A 17,905-nucleotide genomic window follows, 5' to 3' on the forward strand; every position below is an offset into this window, starting at 1 on the left:
GGGAGCCTAGACCCTCGGATTCTTCTCTTCCTTTATCTGTATTTCTAGTAAGGAGGGTCATTTTGCCCTGTTCATATTTATGTCCCCAGTCTCTACTTCAACTTGATGCAACACATCCCATGTTCTATCCTGGGGTGGCCTTGGAGGGGGTGGTGCTATATGAAGGTAGTCACTGGCCTCATTATGGAGGCTGTGAATGGAAAGCAAAGGAATTTGTTTCCATTTTCACTGATGTCCTTTCCATCTTTCTTCCTTCTTCTAGGATTGTGGTGGTCTCCTGTCTGAAGGGGACAACCAAGGCTGCTACCCTTTGGATGGACACATCCTCTGCAAGACCTGCAACTCTGCCCGCATCAGGGTGTTGACTGCCAAGGCTAGCACTGACCTTTAAATTTAGTCGCCTGTTTAGTGGTTTGTTGATGGCTCTGAGAAGAATGAAACACAAGAAAAATATAAGAAAAGAAATAGGAAAAGAGAGGAAAGTCAGTCAAGCTGTGGGATGGTCTCCACTTCTATTAACCTAGGAACACATAGAGTATGAGATTTTTTTTTTTTTTTAAGTTCTTAACAAATACACATTTCACATTTAATCATGTAGAACCCTGATGGGTCTTTGTTCCCAAGGACTCGCACATTTTTGCACGGATTATACTCCATCCCATTCACTTCTGCATTCCTTTAACTTTTAATCCCTGTGCTTGTCTCACTTTTCATCTGGTTGAGTGGCTTTTTTCAGTGTGGTATTTGCTGTTGCAGTTTTTCCTGGGTGATTCTGCCAACTCACAGGTGCTTTTAGGCTTGAAGTCTCCATCCTCACTTCCACATTGCCCGGGATCATAAAAAATAGCCATTTTCCTGTTTTTTGCAAAAATAGATCTTTCTGTTGCTCTAAACTGATCATGTCTCTTGGGAAAACAATGCATAATTCTAAGTCAGGCTATAAAGAATTTAACATGTAAATTACATAGGTTAAACCAAGCCCAGATTTAATTTACAGTCATCCAAATTCAAAATCTATAATGACCAGTGGTTGGGGCTCATTTGAAAACTGATATTGGAGAGAGAGAACCAAACTTCAATATTTTTCTAAAGAAATTATAGATGGAGTATTCTAGATAAAGCATTTTGAAGTTATATTTGAAAAGTTCATTATTACTGCAAAATATTATCTTGAGATTTTCCTTTTCCACATTACCTGGACATGATAATACAAACTTTTTTTTCTCTCAAATACAACTTTTCTAATACCGTGCCACTTTTTATATCAGAAATATTACCACTTTTTTTCTAATATCCAAACAAAACTATCAAAATTGACTTTTTCCTCTAGAGGAAGATAGCTATAAAGAACAGTATAAATTCTTTTTTTTTTTTCCCCCAAGCTTAAGTCCTTTTTGCCTGACAATTGAAAATCAGGGCACATAAAATTGTGTTAGTTTCATTTAGTTTACTTTTAAAAAGCAAGAAAGCTTGAAAAGATTGTGAAACCACAGTTTCATTATTCTTATAATCCTTCTGCAACTCAAATTACATATTGCAGGAGACATTTTCATATCATTGATGTTACATTTACACCACACTTTCAAAGACAATCACTGAAAAAAAAAAGCCTTTTTGAGCTAAAAATATGCAGAGTCTCCGCCTGGAATCTTCCTTCAAACTCTTATCGGGCAGTAAAATGCTTGCCTGCCAACTGCAAAGCCACATATACTTTATTACATTGTATAAGAGGGATACTTATCTTAGTAGCTTGTTATTGTTTTGTAAACTAAGTATTTTGGGTTAACATTAGTTAAACCTTTCTTCAAATCTTCCACAAGTATATACTTTTAAGTTATGAAATATTTTAAATATACTCAAAAGTATAATAATAATATAATGACTCCCTATGACACCCGGTTTAAGAAATCAGATAAAACAAATAGTTACATTCTCCTGTATACCCTTCCCTAACTCTACAAATATCTTTTTCATGATTAGAAAGTGATCAAGTAAGTTTTCTAGTCTGACTTCTTTTTTGTAATTTTTACACTTAGAAATCAAAAACTGTGCATGTTTCGAACTGCAACTCAGGCTTCAAGAATCCCAATTAAATTTAGTTTACTTTCATAGGCATAGTTGTAAAGGTGGTTCATTTTTTTTTCAATAAGAAATTCTTAATACTATAGGTCTTCTAAATTAATCCGTGGCTCATTTGCTTTGGTCATCAAACAGTTTTGTTTTAGAACCACCAGAGTTAGAGCTTTTCAGAGGTTCCTTTGACCACTGTCCTATCCTTACTGCTGCCCTTATCCTTGATCTTACATATCTCATCATGTGAAAAACAAGGGATCCACTTTGGGCAGAGTGTGAATTTTAAGATACAATGGCAACTGTATCTATGAATTTCTGTCTTCCAAATTAAAGGCCAGAGTATATGCTAATGGCCTCAAAGAGCACTGACCATGAGACAATTTGGGTGATAATACAATCTGCTTGAATTGCTTTAGTAACTTGTTTTCTATGAAATACTTGGGGGATATCGTTTTTAGGTCATAAGCAAAGAGCCCAATTTATTGAGAGATTTTTATCTCTTGAAGTACAGTCATATTATTATGAATTTTGCCAAAAGAAGGAGAATTTATGAAATATTTATACTATAAAAATGCAATAACCCTTGTTTTTTACATTTAAGTCCTTATGTAACATAATGTTTACATGCCAAAAAAAAAAAAAAAGGAATTATAAGAAAATGCTGTCATGGACCCATCACTGTGGCATTTGCTGGAATACTGCTTGCTTATGATCTTTATAGTGCATTTTTATCACACAACCTCAGAGTATCTTTACCAAAGATTTTTAAAGTAAATTTCTTTTTAATATAGACTTATCATACTTTTATAATAATGAATGTGCACACACGCATATACAGAATATTTAGATTTAGTTTTTTTTTCTTTCACATGGTATAATAAGGAAAGGATCCTAAAATATTTTATTTGAGGATTTCTTAACTATTGATTTGTATTGCTTTCTTGTCTTGTATTAATCATTTGGTGTCAACAATGCCAAATCACTCTTTACTGTCCAGTTACATGAAATTTTGCCTATAACAGAGATATAAAGATCTAGTACCTTGAGGATTGTAATTCCACTGTCTTTTGATATATTGCCTTGATTATGATCACTTAAATACATAAGTAATAGAAAAGAATCATAGCATCTATAAGAGAATGTTTGTAAAAATGTACTGGTTTTTAAAAAATTGTCAACAACACAAATATTTGGTAATTCCGTGTAATATGAGAGGCGTGAAAAAGGAAAGAAAACCCACAATGTCCTTGGTTCTGCAGACCATTTCACAGTTAGATTTCTTTTTCACCTGGTTCTGTGGTGCAGAGCGACTCAGCGTGGAGTCTCACCTGCGAACAAATTGACCATTAGCACTCAAAAAGAAGTCTGTGTCCTCACCCCATATAGTGCATATCAAAGCTTCGAGATGCTGGATGGCTCTGCAGCTCAAAGACGTGGGTTCTTTTTCCTTTTCCAAATACATTGTTTCTGCGGGAGCAACTTCTCTGATCCAAAGTACTTCACTGAGTGTATGCTGATGAATACAGTGGAGTTATCAACACTATAATTGTTTTCTCACTATGAAAGAGTTTGCAAAGATGTTTGTGATGATGTTTCAAGTATATAAACTCTAACTACATTTAAACAATATTTAGGTCCAGAGGAAATAAGAGAGCATTTTGCCGTGGGGCTATAGTAGAGGGTTTCTGGAATCTAGACAGGACTCTGAAGATACAACTTCCAACAGTTTTCCTAGTTAGTAAAAATCCTATTAATGTGAACCAGCCAGGAATAACAGTGTTATTTCTATTTGATATGGTTTGGGCTTCTCTTGTCAAATCTATGTCGGCTGCCCCTTGATCCCTCCATTATCAAGTTCTGAAGGGTGTTGGGGAAATTATGGCAGCTGCTAGGGAGATCAGGGAAACACTGATGTAACCTCACAGCCTCTCACCATTCCTCTTGGCGTGGAAAGGCTTTTTTTCCATATACATTTCTAGAAATATTGCTATTCTACCTTAGTATTTCACATTTGTAGTTTAAACAAGCGATTGTCCATCTGTTGCCTAGAGCTACAGTACATGTGTGTTATGAATGAAATATGACAGCATGTTCCATACCCTGCTTTAGCCATCTGTAGGAAACCAGGAGGCTGAAAAAGATATACCTCTGCAAAATATGCCTCAAGTTCATTTCCTGAGATCGCTCTTTTGGTGCACTTTCATGGTTGACAATCAAGAGCAGCATGTACTTGTGCCTTATTTTTAAAGCATCTTTATACTATTATGAATGCTCCACAGACGAGTCTGTCATGTAAATAACCATCCCCAAATCTCAAGGATGTACTCATCAAAAAGTCAAAATCCAGAGAAGTCTGAACTCTTTATCTTAATGTACTCTAATAGTATTTCTATTTGCTGTCTCTTGGAAGTATCTGGGAATATCTGAATTAGGAAAACATTCTTTTGCCATAAGGTGATGTCTTGGGTGTTGTTGGTGATTAGGTGGTCTTACTTAGTGATCCTACTCTAATTTTAGATAAACAGGACAGACAACTTCTGCTTGGGTCTTTAACACCCATTCAACATACCCGCTTTTTTAAATTGCTGTAATTTTTGGTTTGTCTGGTTTTGTTTTTGTTTTTTTATTTAATAATGGACAGAACAAGTGGAGGACCTTGGTTCTGAGTCATTACTGTGGTGTAATCATGGACATTTCAGGTCAAGTTATTTCCTTGACAGATAGCTTCTCTCATGAGGCTGTTTAGTTCACTTATTATTTCAAATTTTTAAAAAGTGATCTGATTAAAGCTGTGTGGCATGGTGAGAATTCTTCCTCCCTCTTTCTCTTTGTTTCCTTTCCTTCCTCCCTTCATTCCTTTCCATTCCTACTTATTAATGCTATCCTGCTTGGACTTTTTATAAATAAATCAACATATTATGATCCTTACAGAATTATGATCATATAAGGGAAGAATTGTATCACAAAATATATGCAGCATCCATAAATCCTTTTAAAAGAGCATATTTTCCAGATTGTGTTTATTCATAAAGTGAGGTGAGATAATAGAGTCTTTCAGTTTTATTTTAATGAGTTTTCTTCAGGGACTCAGATCATAGAGTTCTTGGCAAATTCATTTATTACTGTCCTACTTTTCTCAGCTATAAGCAAAGTGATCTTTCTCAGACTAGGTTAAGATTTTTTTTTTAAATCCAAAGCATTTTGACCAAGAAAACAATCATGTTTTTAAATGGTAGCATGTTATTTTAGATCAATGAAATTTGAGAATTTTCCTTATAGCAGGGAAAAACTATTATCTTTCTAGAATTTTTACACATATCAGCACTTTTCCAATGACAATATTAAATACTAATGCTTGAATCACAGTATTTTGCAGGAGTAGGTCAGCAACAGAGCTTTTCCCTAAAGCACAGATTACCAGCCCTTTAGTCTGTTTATAAAAAGCAACATGAGAAGAACAATCTGGGTCTTTCTGTAAAGCATTATCTTAAAATTTGGATCTGAGATTTTTTTTTTCTTTTGTCTTTTGTCTTTTGTCTTTTTTAGGGCCCCACCCGTTGCATATGGAGATTTCCAGGCTAAGGGTCCAATCAGAGCTGAAGCCGCTGGCCTGCGCCACAGCCACAGCAGTGCCAGATCTGAGCCACATCTGTGACCTACTCCACAGCTCACACCAATGCTGGCTCCTTAACCCACTGAACAAGGCCAGGGATCGGACCCATGTCCTCATGGATGCTTCTTGGGTTTGCTAACCGCTGAGCCACAACAGAAACTCCCTGGATCTGAGATTCTTTTGAACTCTGGCTAATATTGACCAGAACATGCCCTCTGTGTCATTTTATGTAAAGTCTCTTTGGAAAAAGCTTACAATTCTAGGAATGTATTTCCATTTTTGGTTTCACCCTTACTCCCACTTTCTATAAATTGACCTTGATTTTCCTTTTTTCAGAGGGTCACCTATACAGAAGGTAAAAGCATACCTAATACAAACATAATTCAATACATAAATGAATTTGCCCAGAATTAATGATAATCTCAATGAGTGTGTTGTTTTGATATGTAGGCAGAGGGGTTTTGGGGTTTTTTTTGTTTGTTTGTTTGTTCGTTTTTTAACCTGTCTCCAAGAAGAGTGGGATTCAGGAGGGGAAGAAGGAATGTGAAAGACAGGGCAGGTCATAATTCAAACAATGACAAGAGAGCTCTTGTATAGTATAACTCTGAGAATTTTCATAGGGGTTTTAGGGATTAGCAACTGTAGTTGTTTAAACAAGTGAAACATTCATAGCTTCAAGTTTATGAGGTGTTTAAAAATCGCTATGACTAACAATGTATTTTTCCCTTGTCAGAAGAGTCAACTGAGACTAGCTTCCAGGCCCCATGGCATAGCCATAAGCAGCTCAGACTTTTATAATGCATGTCCTTTCATCCCTCTCTGAGAAGGCCATACCTCACACTCTCTCTGACAGATGGCAATGCATGTTCTTCTATATTCTTAGGTAAGATACACTACACCCTAAATATCTCTGAAGGCTAGAGGTTTCTATTTTCACATATTAGATATTTCGTCCCTTTCCAGTGTACTTACCTGGTGAGCGCAGTAAGCAGGAGTTGTTTTGGTCTGTGGGGCTCTTGTTCAAATCCAGTCATCCACCTTCTGCAATGCCTTGCCTAAAGAGCTATACCAAAATAGATTTGGACATCTTTTCTCCTTTTTAATTGCAAGCACAGAAAACTAACTTGAGCTTACTAAGGTCAAAGAAGAAATCTAAAATGGCATATTTTCCCTTCAATATAGAAAGGAGGGATACTTAGTCCTTTCTCTCTTTTACTTGCCATGGTCCCTGTGCAAGAAGTTGTAGGCTCTGTTTTAGTTATCCAACATGTGTGTGGCTTATTTCGTGTAAAGCTATGTGGAAGATACATTTAGTTAAACTCATTGACTTGCACCCTCATATGGTGGTTCCCAGGCTAGGGGCCAAGTCAGAGCTATAGTCACTGGCCTGGGCCACAGCGACAGCAACTCAGGATCCGAGCTGCGACCTACTCCACAGCTCACAGCAACGTCAGATCCTTAACCCACTGATTGAGGCCAGGGATCGAACCCACAACCTTATGGTTACTAGTTGAATTCGTCTCCACTGCGCCAACACGAGAACTCCAATCTCATTGTCTTTTCTCCCTTGAAGTTTCAAAAAAAAGAGAAGAAAAACTAAAATCTTTGCTCTTTATTTCTAATTGTTATTTGATTTACAGCAGTTTCTAACCACACTAACAAATATCTCTAATTCTAGCCTTGTTAAAAGGCAAATTAACATTCTATAAGCAAAAAGTTCTGTATCCTAGAAAGAGGAAGGAACCCTAAAATATTTATAATATTTTAAGATGGTGGCATTAATTCTTCCCTACTGTGCGTCTTTGTCACTTTTTCCGAGATACTGGTTCACGAGTGAGTGAGAAAAAACATCATTCATCTAACGCTGATAGATATTTACCTAATATGCCCAAATGGAAGTCTTATTAAACGACCTATGAATACAGTCAACTTGGTACTGAACATATCTTCTAAATTCAATTTTCAACCCCAGGAGTAGAATTGAGACAGGTTTCACGATGTCGTCTTCTGTTCTACACCAGTGTGGAGGGTGGTAGCTGACCCCAAGCCCCAGTGCTGTTCTTAGACAAAGATAGAATCATGCATCTTCAAGGATCTGAATCACCTGTCATTTTCCTGACAAATCACCATGCTACGTCTTCTTAGACCTGGCCAGTGTGTACTATTCCCAGCGGCCCCTTCTACCGCTGGGGCAGCTTTTTTCTGTGAAAGTTCTTCCTCATGATAGACAAAACTCCAGTTCTGGAGCTTCTGCAGAAGGCTAATGTCTAAATCTTTGCCTCTAGGTCAGATCACTAACTCTTGCAACTTCTCCTCATTTATTGATGTGGTATCAAATCCAGTCACCCTCTTGCTTCTCTTTTGAACAGTTGAACCCAACAATACTTTCTAATTTTATTTCAGTCTACTCAGTGAATTGTAGCAAACACTTTGGGTCAGACTAGGTAAAAATACTTTCTTCAGGGTTTAAAGTAAATGGAATTGGAATAATCCAAAGGAAACTGATATTTGATGTGGAAATTTCCCCCAAAGACTCAGACTTAGGATAGTGAAAGCTAGGTGAGGATAGATCTCCCATGTGTGCAAAACAGTCCTCCGCTCTGTGCCCTTTCCTGGTTTTGATGTTACTAAAATCAGAGTCAAAATAAGAAGTGAGCTAGTACATATGTCACCAATTAGATTCCCACTTCTTGGCAAGTGTTCACAAAGTCTCTTCAACCCTTTCCCTTTGTCCTTGCCTGCTCAAGAATAAGACATTTCTTGTGTAAGTTCTCATACTGAATATGCAAAAGGAGGCCTGGGCCGATGTTCCCATTGTGGCTCAGTGAGTTAAGAACCTGACTAGTATCCAAGAGGATGCAGGTTTGATCCCTGCCCTAGTTCAATGGGTTAAGGATCCAGCATAGGTCACAAACTGCAGTATAGGTTGCAGATGTGGTTTAGATCTGGCATTGCTGTGGCTGTAGCATAGGCCAGCAGTTGCAGCTTTGATCTCCAATTCAACCCCTAGCCCAGGAACTTCCATATGCCATAGGTGTGGCCTTAAAGAAAAAAAAAGGAAAGAAAAAAAAGGAGTCCTGGGTATTTTATAGGTTCCACACCAATGTCTCTGGCTGGTTGGTTTTGGAGATTTGCTTTCATTCTTCTGTGCTCAATTGTTTGTACATAGAGAGATGTTGCACTTTAGATCAAGTGAACAACTTCCCTACTTGATCAATTAAGAACTATCCTCAGGAGTCCATATTTTCTTTATACTTTTGTCTTTCTAACATCTTTATCCCTTACTCACCTCCTCAATTTAATAATCACTGTAAGAGAGTCAGCTCCTAAGTAACTGTGATGCAAGCCAACTGCAATACAATCAAATTGGTTCTATCTGCATCCCTTAAGAAGGGATACAGCATCAGGAAAAATAATTCTTCCCAGTGGCGTCAGTAAGGTTTTATGGAAGAATGAAATCTTTTGAGAAATCTTGATTTGATTCATTGGCTTGAAGTTGAGAGAAGAATATTTAGGGCATGAGAAACAGCAGGGAAGCATAGTTTATACCCAGAGAAGATCCTCTGCTTTAAGTATCACAAATTCTGGAATGTCCTTAACAGGAGAAAAGGTTTCCAGATATTCAGGGTCAGTGAGAAGAGAAAGACACAGAGGAAAGTTCATTTGATTGATGTTTGCTTTTTCATCTCGATATAATTGTGAAATAGGATAAGTTGTCAAAATATAATCCAGTATATACAGTATGAACAGGAAGCTTTATGATAACATTCAAAATGTACATTTGCATTGGCTCATAGCTACATACTCCACTTATGCACTGAACACCCCCATCTTCTGAGGCCTCACAAGACAATGAGCAGAGCACCTCTATTGGTCCACAGTTGGAAAGGATTCCACATTCCTCACTTCCTCTCACTGTTAAAATTCTCTTTCAGATTTATTGCTAAGTGATAATCCAGACTCTGCTCAAACATCACCTGCATCAAGGAGCACATTACTTCTTGAGCTTTTCCATTTTCTCCATCACACTTTGTTCCAAACTCCCAGAACCAGCCTTCGGGGCATAGGTGCTTCCAGGTGCCACACAAAATTAATCTTTAGTACATAATAAAATATTGCTTCCTCCCTCCATTTTCCTTTCAAATATATTTTAGTTTTGGCAACGCATTACTTTTTAAAAAATTTTTTTTTGATTTTTAGCTAAAGATTATGAAAAACTTTAACATTCTTAAAAATAGTCTGAAGGGTTTTCTGAAGGTTAAGTTTTAGAGTTTATGAGTTTGGGGGTGCTGTTTTTACTTTCTTATAAAAGACAAACTTTTCTGATAGTCATTATGTAACCTCATGCCTTCCCCCAGTAATTAACTCCTGAAACACTCTCCAGTTATCCAGCTGCTGATAATGACCTTAAAATGTTGGGAAATGTCAGTGTGTGATCTCCACTTCTTAACAAGGAAAACATCAAAAGCAGAAGATACTGGTTCTGTTGAAATGCATTACTTCTGGCCAGTTGTTCTGTGCAAAAGGAAGGTTACGTTCTGGTTTTATGTAGAAATGTAGAAATTCTTTCCCTATTGTCTTGAGTTACTGTTTAGTTTCAATAGTATTCCTTGGGCTTTGGGAGGACCAGGCTTGCATCCTCTTCCACCTTGGCCTTGAATTTGAGAGCCCTATGGGCAGAACCTGTCATCCTTCTCCTGGGCAGGACCTGGGGGTAGCTTTTCGAGCTCTAAAATAGTAATTCCTAAGAGAGCTTACAAACTGCTTTTGCACATGAAACAGCCCGGGAGGAAGGTTATTAATAGCCCTATCCTAGACAAGAAAGCTGAGGCTCAGAATTGTTAAGTGACTTGCCAAAAGCAATAGAGCTGGTAAGTGGCAGATTTGGGGACATACCCAGGTCTTGCAAGTCCAGTGCTCACTCTGGTGGCTGTTCCCAGGGCACAGAATACCTCAGAGCACGTGGCATGCATCTCACAGACCACCATGCCCCGTGTTAAGGGCATCCAAGGAAATTCACACGGATCACTTAGCTATCAGGTGGCAGAGCTGTATGTGCACTGTGGTGCTTGTGACCATTTAGAGCTTTCGTGCATTTTCTGTGTCATCTTGTGGGAAACTACTAGCTATTTTATCTGATTGGCAGCGTGATGGAGTGGGTGAGGAAAGGCCACCGCTTAGAACAAACACTGTGGCACTGAAGTACACTGCAGCAAATTTCCCCTGGGACCGTGGTTTGCTTTACATTAACTGAAAAACTCTCTGGAACTGTGAGGTTCAGAATATCAACCGAGACCATGCCATTTAGAATTCAGTGGCATGTGAGGGTGACTTGATCCTTACAAGAAGCTGCTCTCCCGTGGGCTACAACTTATGCCCCGCAGAGGCAGGAACTGCTGGAGGTAAACAATGCATATTCTTCTCTCTGCTCACATTTATCGAGGCCCACAAGTATACCTTACAGTATCAGGCATTTCCCAGCCAACTAGCTGATGCTGACCTTGAAATGTCTATGAACAAATGCTACAGGACTGATAGCGGTCCTGCAGCTTAGCTTTTGCCCTTTGAGGGCCTGGACTTTCCCAGCTGTTGTCGTTTTGTTTTTTGTGAGTGGTTATCATGGGGAGTTTGGTACTGTGCCGTTTCCAGCACACTTCCTGAGAAGCCTGCATGCATGTTCTAGAACCTGCTCTGCGTGGCATTTCAACAACCAGGTCTTCTCTTCAGCTTCCTCCCTGGGGAACCCATGCCTTTTAATGTGTGCTCAGCTTTTCATTTCCTCCCATTTCTCATTATAGTTGTTGGCTTTAAGTTAAAATCTATTAACTGGTTGCAAAATATTCTTTCTTCATCCAGTTCAATCTACTGCAGGGAACCTTTAAAATGGTCTTATCTGATAAGCTTTCTAGGCATTTTCCCTCCCTAGAGTCTACCATCCATCAAGGCGGTCTCATCATCTGTCTGCTAAATTCCCTTGGATTGATGAGGGCCAAGTTAAATGGCAAATGGCCCCTCACCCTTTTCCAGTCTTCACACCTGGGAAATAACATGTGCGGCCAGTGGGGCTAGCACAGTAGTAGCCTTGGCTGAGAAGGCAACATTCAGACACTGGAAAGGTGCTTCATGTTCCTGTAAGGTTTGATGTTATGATTGATGAAGTAGAAAATGATTCTTGTAGAAAAAATGGCATACCCCCACCACAGGCATGGATTAGCAGGAGCATTGAGAAAACTTTTCCGAATGATCTAGGTGAATACGCCTGAGCAGAGATTCACGTGGGTGGAACCTGTGATATCTTATTAGAGGGAATAAGAGGTATCAATATGAAAAAGCAGCCCTTTAAAAAAATTAAGGGAGCCACAGACTCTCGTTTATCTTTACAAAATGTAAAGGAAATTTTGAATACCTTTTTTCTTTCTCCATTCTACAAAATATTGCCCCCTATACTTAAGGAAAATACAATAGTGCTGTCTTCAAAATACACATCTGTGCTTGTGCATGCACATATGCATGCGCGTGCATGCACGCACACACACACACACACACACACACACACACACACACACACACCTTCCAAGAAAGCTGATCTTTCAAAAAGGAAATTTTATTTTAAAACACTTGGATTTTTCAGGCCAAGAAACTAATAATTCCTAGACCTGACCCATTTTTTGTGACTGCCAAAAAAGAAAAGGAAAAAAGGAGCTATTTAAATTTTGTATGGATCCATTTATCTCTTAAAATATGCCAAAGCAGTTTGAGATGGGGGTGGAAACAAAGGTATTCATTTCTCCTGCTTGATTCTCTCTTTATATTTCTATCTGTTGGGAAAAGGGTAAAGAACTATTCTTGGTCAATTATTATTGATACATTCTGTTGCCACTTTGTATGGTGCCTGCTTTGCTTCATACTGAGGCGTAAGAATAATACTTGTGTTTTCAACTCCTTTTCCTCCATCACGAGGGAGTAAATATGAAACCTGAATGTCCCTCACTACCAAATTATTTCACTCCACTTCTGAATTAGTTTAGAAATTGCCAAATGAAGAAAGCTAGCTTTTCTTGGATACATTTCTCCTTTTCTTTTTCTCTCTTGAGAGACAAATGTAAAGGGGAAAAAAAATCCAGTTCTTTTTCATCTTTCTTTTTGTGTGACAATTGATGATCACTTAGTAATTATAAACCAGAAGTAAGAGAATGAATAGCTTAGCCAGGTTATGATGTATCTGCCAACATATTTCATTCTTTCAAACACAGACTTTGAGAGGAAAAGGGATTTTATCATTTAAACACCAACTATAGAAATGGCCTCATGGTTTAACTTCCAAAGACTAAAAGGTGAGTTGATATTTGGGCAGCGTTTGCATTATACTAACCCTGCATGCCTTCAGCTTAGTTTGTAGATGAATTCCATCACAGCAACGTATCCATGAAATTGCCAAAAAGTGTTAAAGTGCCTTGGACCTTTCTCACTAGGTAGTAAATTGAAACAGGTATAGACCATGCCAGCCTTCTTAGCAATCTCTGAACTGATGTGTATCCTTGATGAAAGAGATTTGGGACCCTGAAAACTAAACCTTGTCACTCCCCAATAGTTTATAATGAATAGTTGCAAAGTCATTTTTAAATGACTTTCTTCCTTTTAGTATCATTTATTCTCTTGGGAAAGCTAATGAGCAAATTATCCAAGAATTCTTTCTTATTCAAAAAAGTCAGAATATTCCTCCCTCCCCCCAGAAATCTGAATTAGTTCTCATTCATTTCCAGGAAACATATGAAAGAGCAAACAGAATTAAAGATGACATGGATTGTCTGATTATTTAGCATGACTAAGATGATGTGATTTAATGTGCCTTAAGCAAAAACTTAAACTAGATGCAGAACTTTCACAGCTGGATGTAGCATTGAACTATTATAATGTTATCTATGCAGTTACCTACTTTGGTTTTTGCTTTGTCTTTTAAGCCTCACCTTTGTCATTAATTTAACAGATTTGGGGCTACCTCTCTCTCTACTGGGAATATGTGCAATTATGAGACACTCCCCCAAAAAAGGAAGGGAAAAGAAAGAGCTTTCTGAGTAGCAAATCTTGTGCCATGAAGTAGACGTGACATGAAGATGCAGAGCGGGAGGATAGTAATTTTCTCTGAGCCGCACACACCAGCTTTTATTTCATGGCTTTGTCACAGGCTTTTCTCCTTCTGTGCTGTCACCTTTGAGAAAAACGATTGCACCTTCTCCAAGTCTGCCTTTTAACAGCTACAGTTGAGTTGGCAAGACTTCCCCAGCTCTGAATATAGCCATTTGCCGACTCCGGCCTCTTTGCGAGACTGACTCAAATCTGTGATCTTCTGTTCAGCATACACATCAGCAAAGTGAGAAGATGAGCGCTAAATATAGGCTCTATTAACTTTACTTTTAGATTTACTGCCTTCAAAAAGTGCCTATTCTGAGAAACATAAACGTTATTCCTACATATGTATGTACACACGGTACCCGGAGTCATACTGTGCAGCCTTCAAAAACATACCATCGAAAAGGAGTAGGTGCTAAGATAAGAAATCTTGGCCAAATGGAAGAAAGTCGCTCATTTCCAACATCCCCTCCCTAGTGGCACCAGGGAACAGGCTGCAAGCACATTTCCCTGAGCATTCCTTGCTGATACAGCCACTTTATATTTATATCCTACTGGATGGTGGCATATTGCTGAGGTTTCCTGCACTCTGCTTCAAGGGAATATATTATGCTTTATGGAATTGGAACATTTAGTCAGAAAAAAATTGTTTAAGAGAATTAATGAGCCAGGGTCTGTAATAGGATATGTGTCATATGTATGTTTTATAAACTAAGAATTGGTGGGTTTAGAATGTCAGCACATTGCTTCTCCTTTTATCTCCCAGGCGAACAAGAGTGAACACTAAAGAAAAGTCTTGGCTGTGAGAATTGGAGGCTCAGGGGGCCAAATGCCCTTGCCAGAGCCTTAGAGCATCTTTACTTTGACTCCTAAAAATAGTAGCACATGTTAAATAGTAGCCTTTGTTTCCCTGGGTCTATCATTGACATTATAACTATAGATGGTGTCAATGGAGCAGCAGCCCAGCCTAGAAAGACAGGTTCTTACCCAAGTGCGGCAACAGTCGAGGGTTTAGACAAATAGGACGAGGAAGACTATGCATGATTTTAGGAAAAGGGTTGAAGGGAGGACGTGCTTCCAAAAAAGATCTTTCTCAATGTGTCGTCTGACTCAACCAGCTGGCAAATTACACTTGCCAAGTCGCTCTCTTCCCTTCTAAGTCGGTTGTCTCCCTGTTCACTTGATTCCACCTCTGCTTCGGGAAAGGAGGGGCTATCTCTCATGAGCCTTTCCCCAAGGAAGCTCCTGGCATCCTCTTGGTCACAAAGTTGTTGCCCCCTGTCCCTCACAGTTTCATCAAATAGAAGTAAAGGGGACAAGCAATGGAAGATGCTTTCTATGGCATTGCAGTCAGCCACCACTCTGTTTTCCATTCAAGGAACTCTGCTACTTAAATTAGGGAGAAGAGCAGAATGGATCTGGTTTCATCATTTCAAGAGTGTGGATCACCCTTCCTTAGTTGTCCTCATTTGATGAGACATTTGTTTCCTTGGAGAAAGTGATAATCTTCACTGAAACTCTACTCTTCCTGATGTTCTGTTTATACCTTATTCAATGTCAACACTAGTCACTTTCTGTTTTTTAGAGAATCAGGTGTTAGTGCTAGATAAGAGTTCAGAAATCTCTGTGTGACGTCAAAAGGGGCATTGGAATACTATGGAGTTTTTCCTCCTTGGGAACAAGATGGGCTGGGAAAGAGACAGCATGGCTTTGCTCCAGGTTTCAATCTGATCGAGACTATAAGAGTTTTATGTAGATATTAAATGTTATTTACAAGTGAATAGATCAAGGAGAAGGGGGAGAAGCCAGGTTTTGTCTATGCTACTTGTGTCAACAAGAACTTCCTACTAACAAAGTACAGTCATAGCCCCACCATGATCAGCTGCTAGTCTGAATAACATTCTCTGACTTAAAAAAACACACACACACAAAAAACATATAGGGAATATGCCTTTTTCATATGTATGATACTGACAGAGCCATAGTATTCCCAAAATATATTTCTCTTTTTCATTCTTAGCAAATTGCATTTGTCCACTACATCATGAACCATCACTGACACATGCAAAATAGCCCTCATGGTTCCTTATGAAAATAAGAGAATAAAACCTGTTATAAGCAAGTGATTTGGGTATTTTCTTTTGTATTTATACATCACCAACTATTTTAAATCATGTTTCTATTTACCTTCTATGAGTTTTTTCCTATCAATTATGTTTTTACACTGCTCTATGAGAATAAATATGAAAATCATATTCCTTTTTTCTGTAAAAGAATTACAACTACTTTATTATATTTAGAAATCCAATAAACTTATTACATTTACTTGCCTATGTGTGGAATTCTTTTTTGAGTTGGATAATCCCTGTCTCCTTTCTTCCAGCCTCTTTGACTGTGATTCATTTTGTACATCACTTGCTTTCCATATGGTCCTCTTGAGAAAGAGAACATCTCTCAAATATGATGCCAACAAGAGTATGACAACCATGTAGTTCAGTCTCAAGTAAGTAGAGTTGGCGTTCCTGTCATGGCGCAGCGGAAACGAATCCAACTGGGAACCATGAGGATGTGGGTTCGATCCCTAGCCTTGCTCAGTGGGTTAAGGATCCGGTGTTGCTCTGAGCTGTGGTGTAGGTTGCAGACACGGCTCAGATCCCGCATTGCTGTGGCTCTGGCGTAGGCCGGTGGCTACAGCTCTGATTAGACCCCTAGCCTGGGAACCTCCATGCCGCGGGTGCAGCCCTAAAAAAGACAGAAGACTAATAATAATAATAATAAGTAGAATGTACCCTAGGAATATAGGAGTGGTCAAACCTTAGAAAGTCTATTAATATAATTAACCACTTCCACAGAACAAAATAGAAAAGTGTTACCATTATAGCATCTCAATAGATGCAGGGAAAGAGGGTAAAACAATAAAACATTCCTAATAAAGAACAAACGGTTAGCAAACTAGGAATAGAAAGAAACTTCCTTGGGTAAAGTCTATGCAAAAATCACCCCCAAATGGTGAAACACTAGAAGTAGTTATTTTAAATTAAAAAGAAGATACCCACTATCAACATTTCTATACAGCTTTGCATAGAAGATTCTAACCAATACAGTTATAATAAAAATATAAGCAAAAAACTATAAAGGCTGGAATGTGAAAAACCAAAGCGGCATTACTCAAAGCTGTTATAACTACAGAAAACTGTGTAGCAACTCAAAGTAACATACAAATAATTAACATGAAACAGACTTATAGATAGAGCAAATTGCTGATTCCAAGAAGGAAGGAACGTGCTTGTTGGGTGAAAGGATGTGAAAGAACGTGTGTGTTAGATGAAGGGGATTAAGCGGTATAAACTTCCAGTTATAAATAAGTCGCAGGGATGTAATATACAACATAAAGCATATAGTCAATAATACTGTCATAATATTGTGTGACCAGTTACTAGACTTGTAATCATTTCCTTTTTCTCTTTTTCTTTTTTTTTCTTTTCACTTTTTAGGGCTGCACCCGCAACATATGGAAGTTCTCAGGCTAGGGGTCGAATCGGAGCTACAGCTGCCAGCCTGCGCCACAGCTCATGGCAACACAGGATCCCCAACCCGCCAAGTGAGGCCAGGGATCGAGCCTGCATCCTCATGGATCCTAGTAGGGTTCGTTAACTGCTGAGCCACGAAGGGAACTCCTAGACTTGTAATCATTTCTTAATGTATTTGGTTGTCAAATCACTATGCTGTACACATGAAACTAACATAATATTGTATGTCAACTACAATTTTAAAAAATAAATAAAAATTAAAAGCTTTGCAGTTTGTTTCATATAATAGTAATATACCCAAACTACATTTTATTTCTGTGCAATAGCCACAAAGAGTTTAATATACTTTTCAATAAACCATATATAATAGTGACAAAACTATAAAGTACCTAAAAATATCTTATTTTATTTATTTATTTATTTATATATATTTTTTTCCCACTGTACAGCAAGGGGGTCAGGTTATCCTTACATGTATACATAAAATATCTTCTTTAAAATGTAAAATACCTTAATGAAGAAAATCATAAAACTTTACCGAAAAACACTAAAGTAGATC

General features: G+C 38.2%; 1 protein-coding gene across 6 annotated transcripts in view; it reads left to right on the forward strand.

The window, feature by feature from the left end:
* Positions 1 to 16,141, forward strand: part of LPP (LIM domain containing preferred translocation partner in lipoma) — a 696,555-nt gene extending 680,414 nt beyond the window's left edge. For all 6 annotated transcript variants that reach the window (XM_021071250.1, XM_021071246.1, XM_021071248.1 and 3 more), the window contains one exon: positions 263 to 16,141. In XM_021071250.1, the coding sequence (XP_020926909.1) occupies positions 263 to 391 (129 nt within the window). In that variant the 3' untranslated portion in view covers positions 392 to 16,141. The remainder of the gene's footprint in view (positions 1 to 262) is intronic.

The sequence above is a fragment of the Sus scrofa genome, chromosome 13 (assembly GCF_000003025.6).
Source record: "Sus scrofa isolate TJ Tabasco breed Duroc chromosome 13, Sscrofa11.1, whole genome shotgun sequence".
Taxonomy (NCBI): domain Eukaryota; kingdom Metazoa; phylum Chordata; class Mammalia; order Artiodactyla; family Suidae; genus Sus; species Sus scrofa.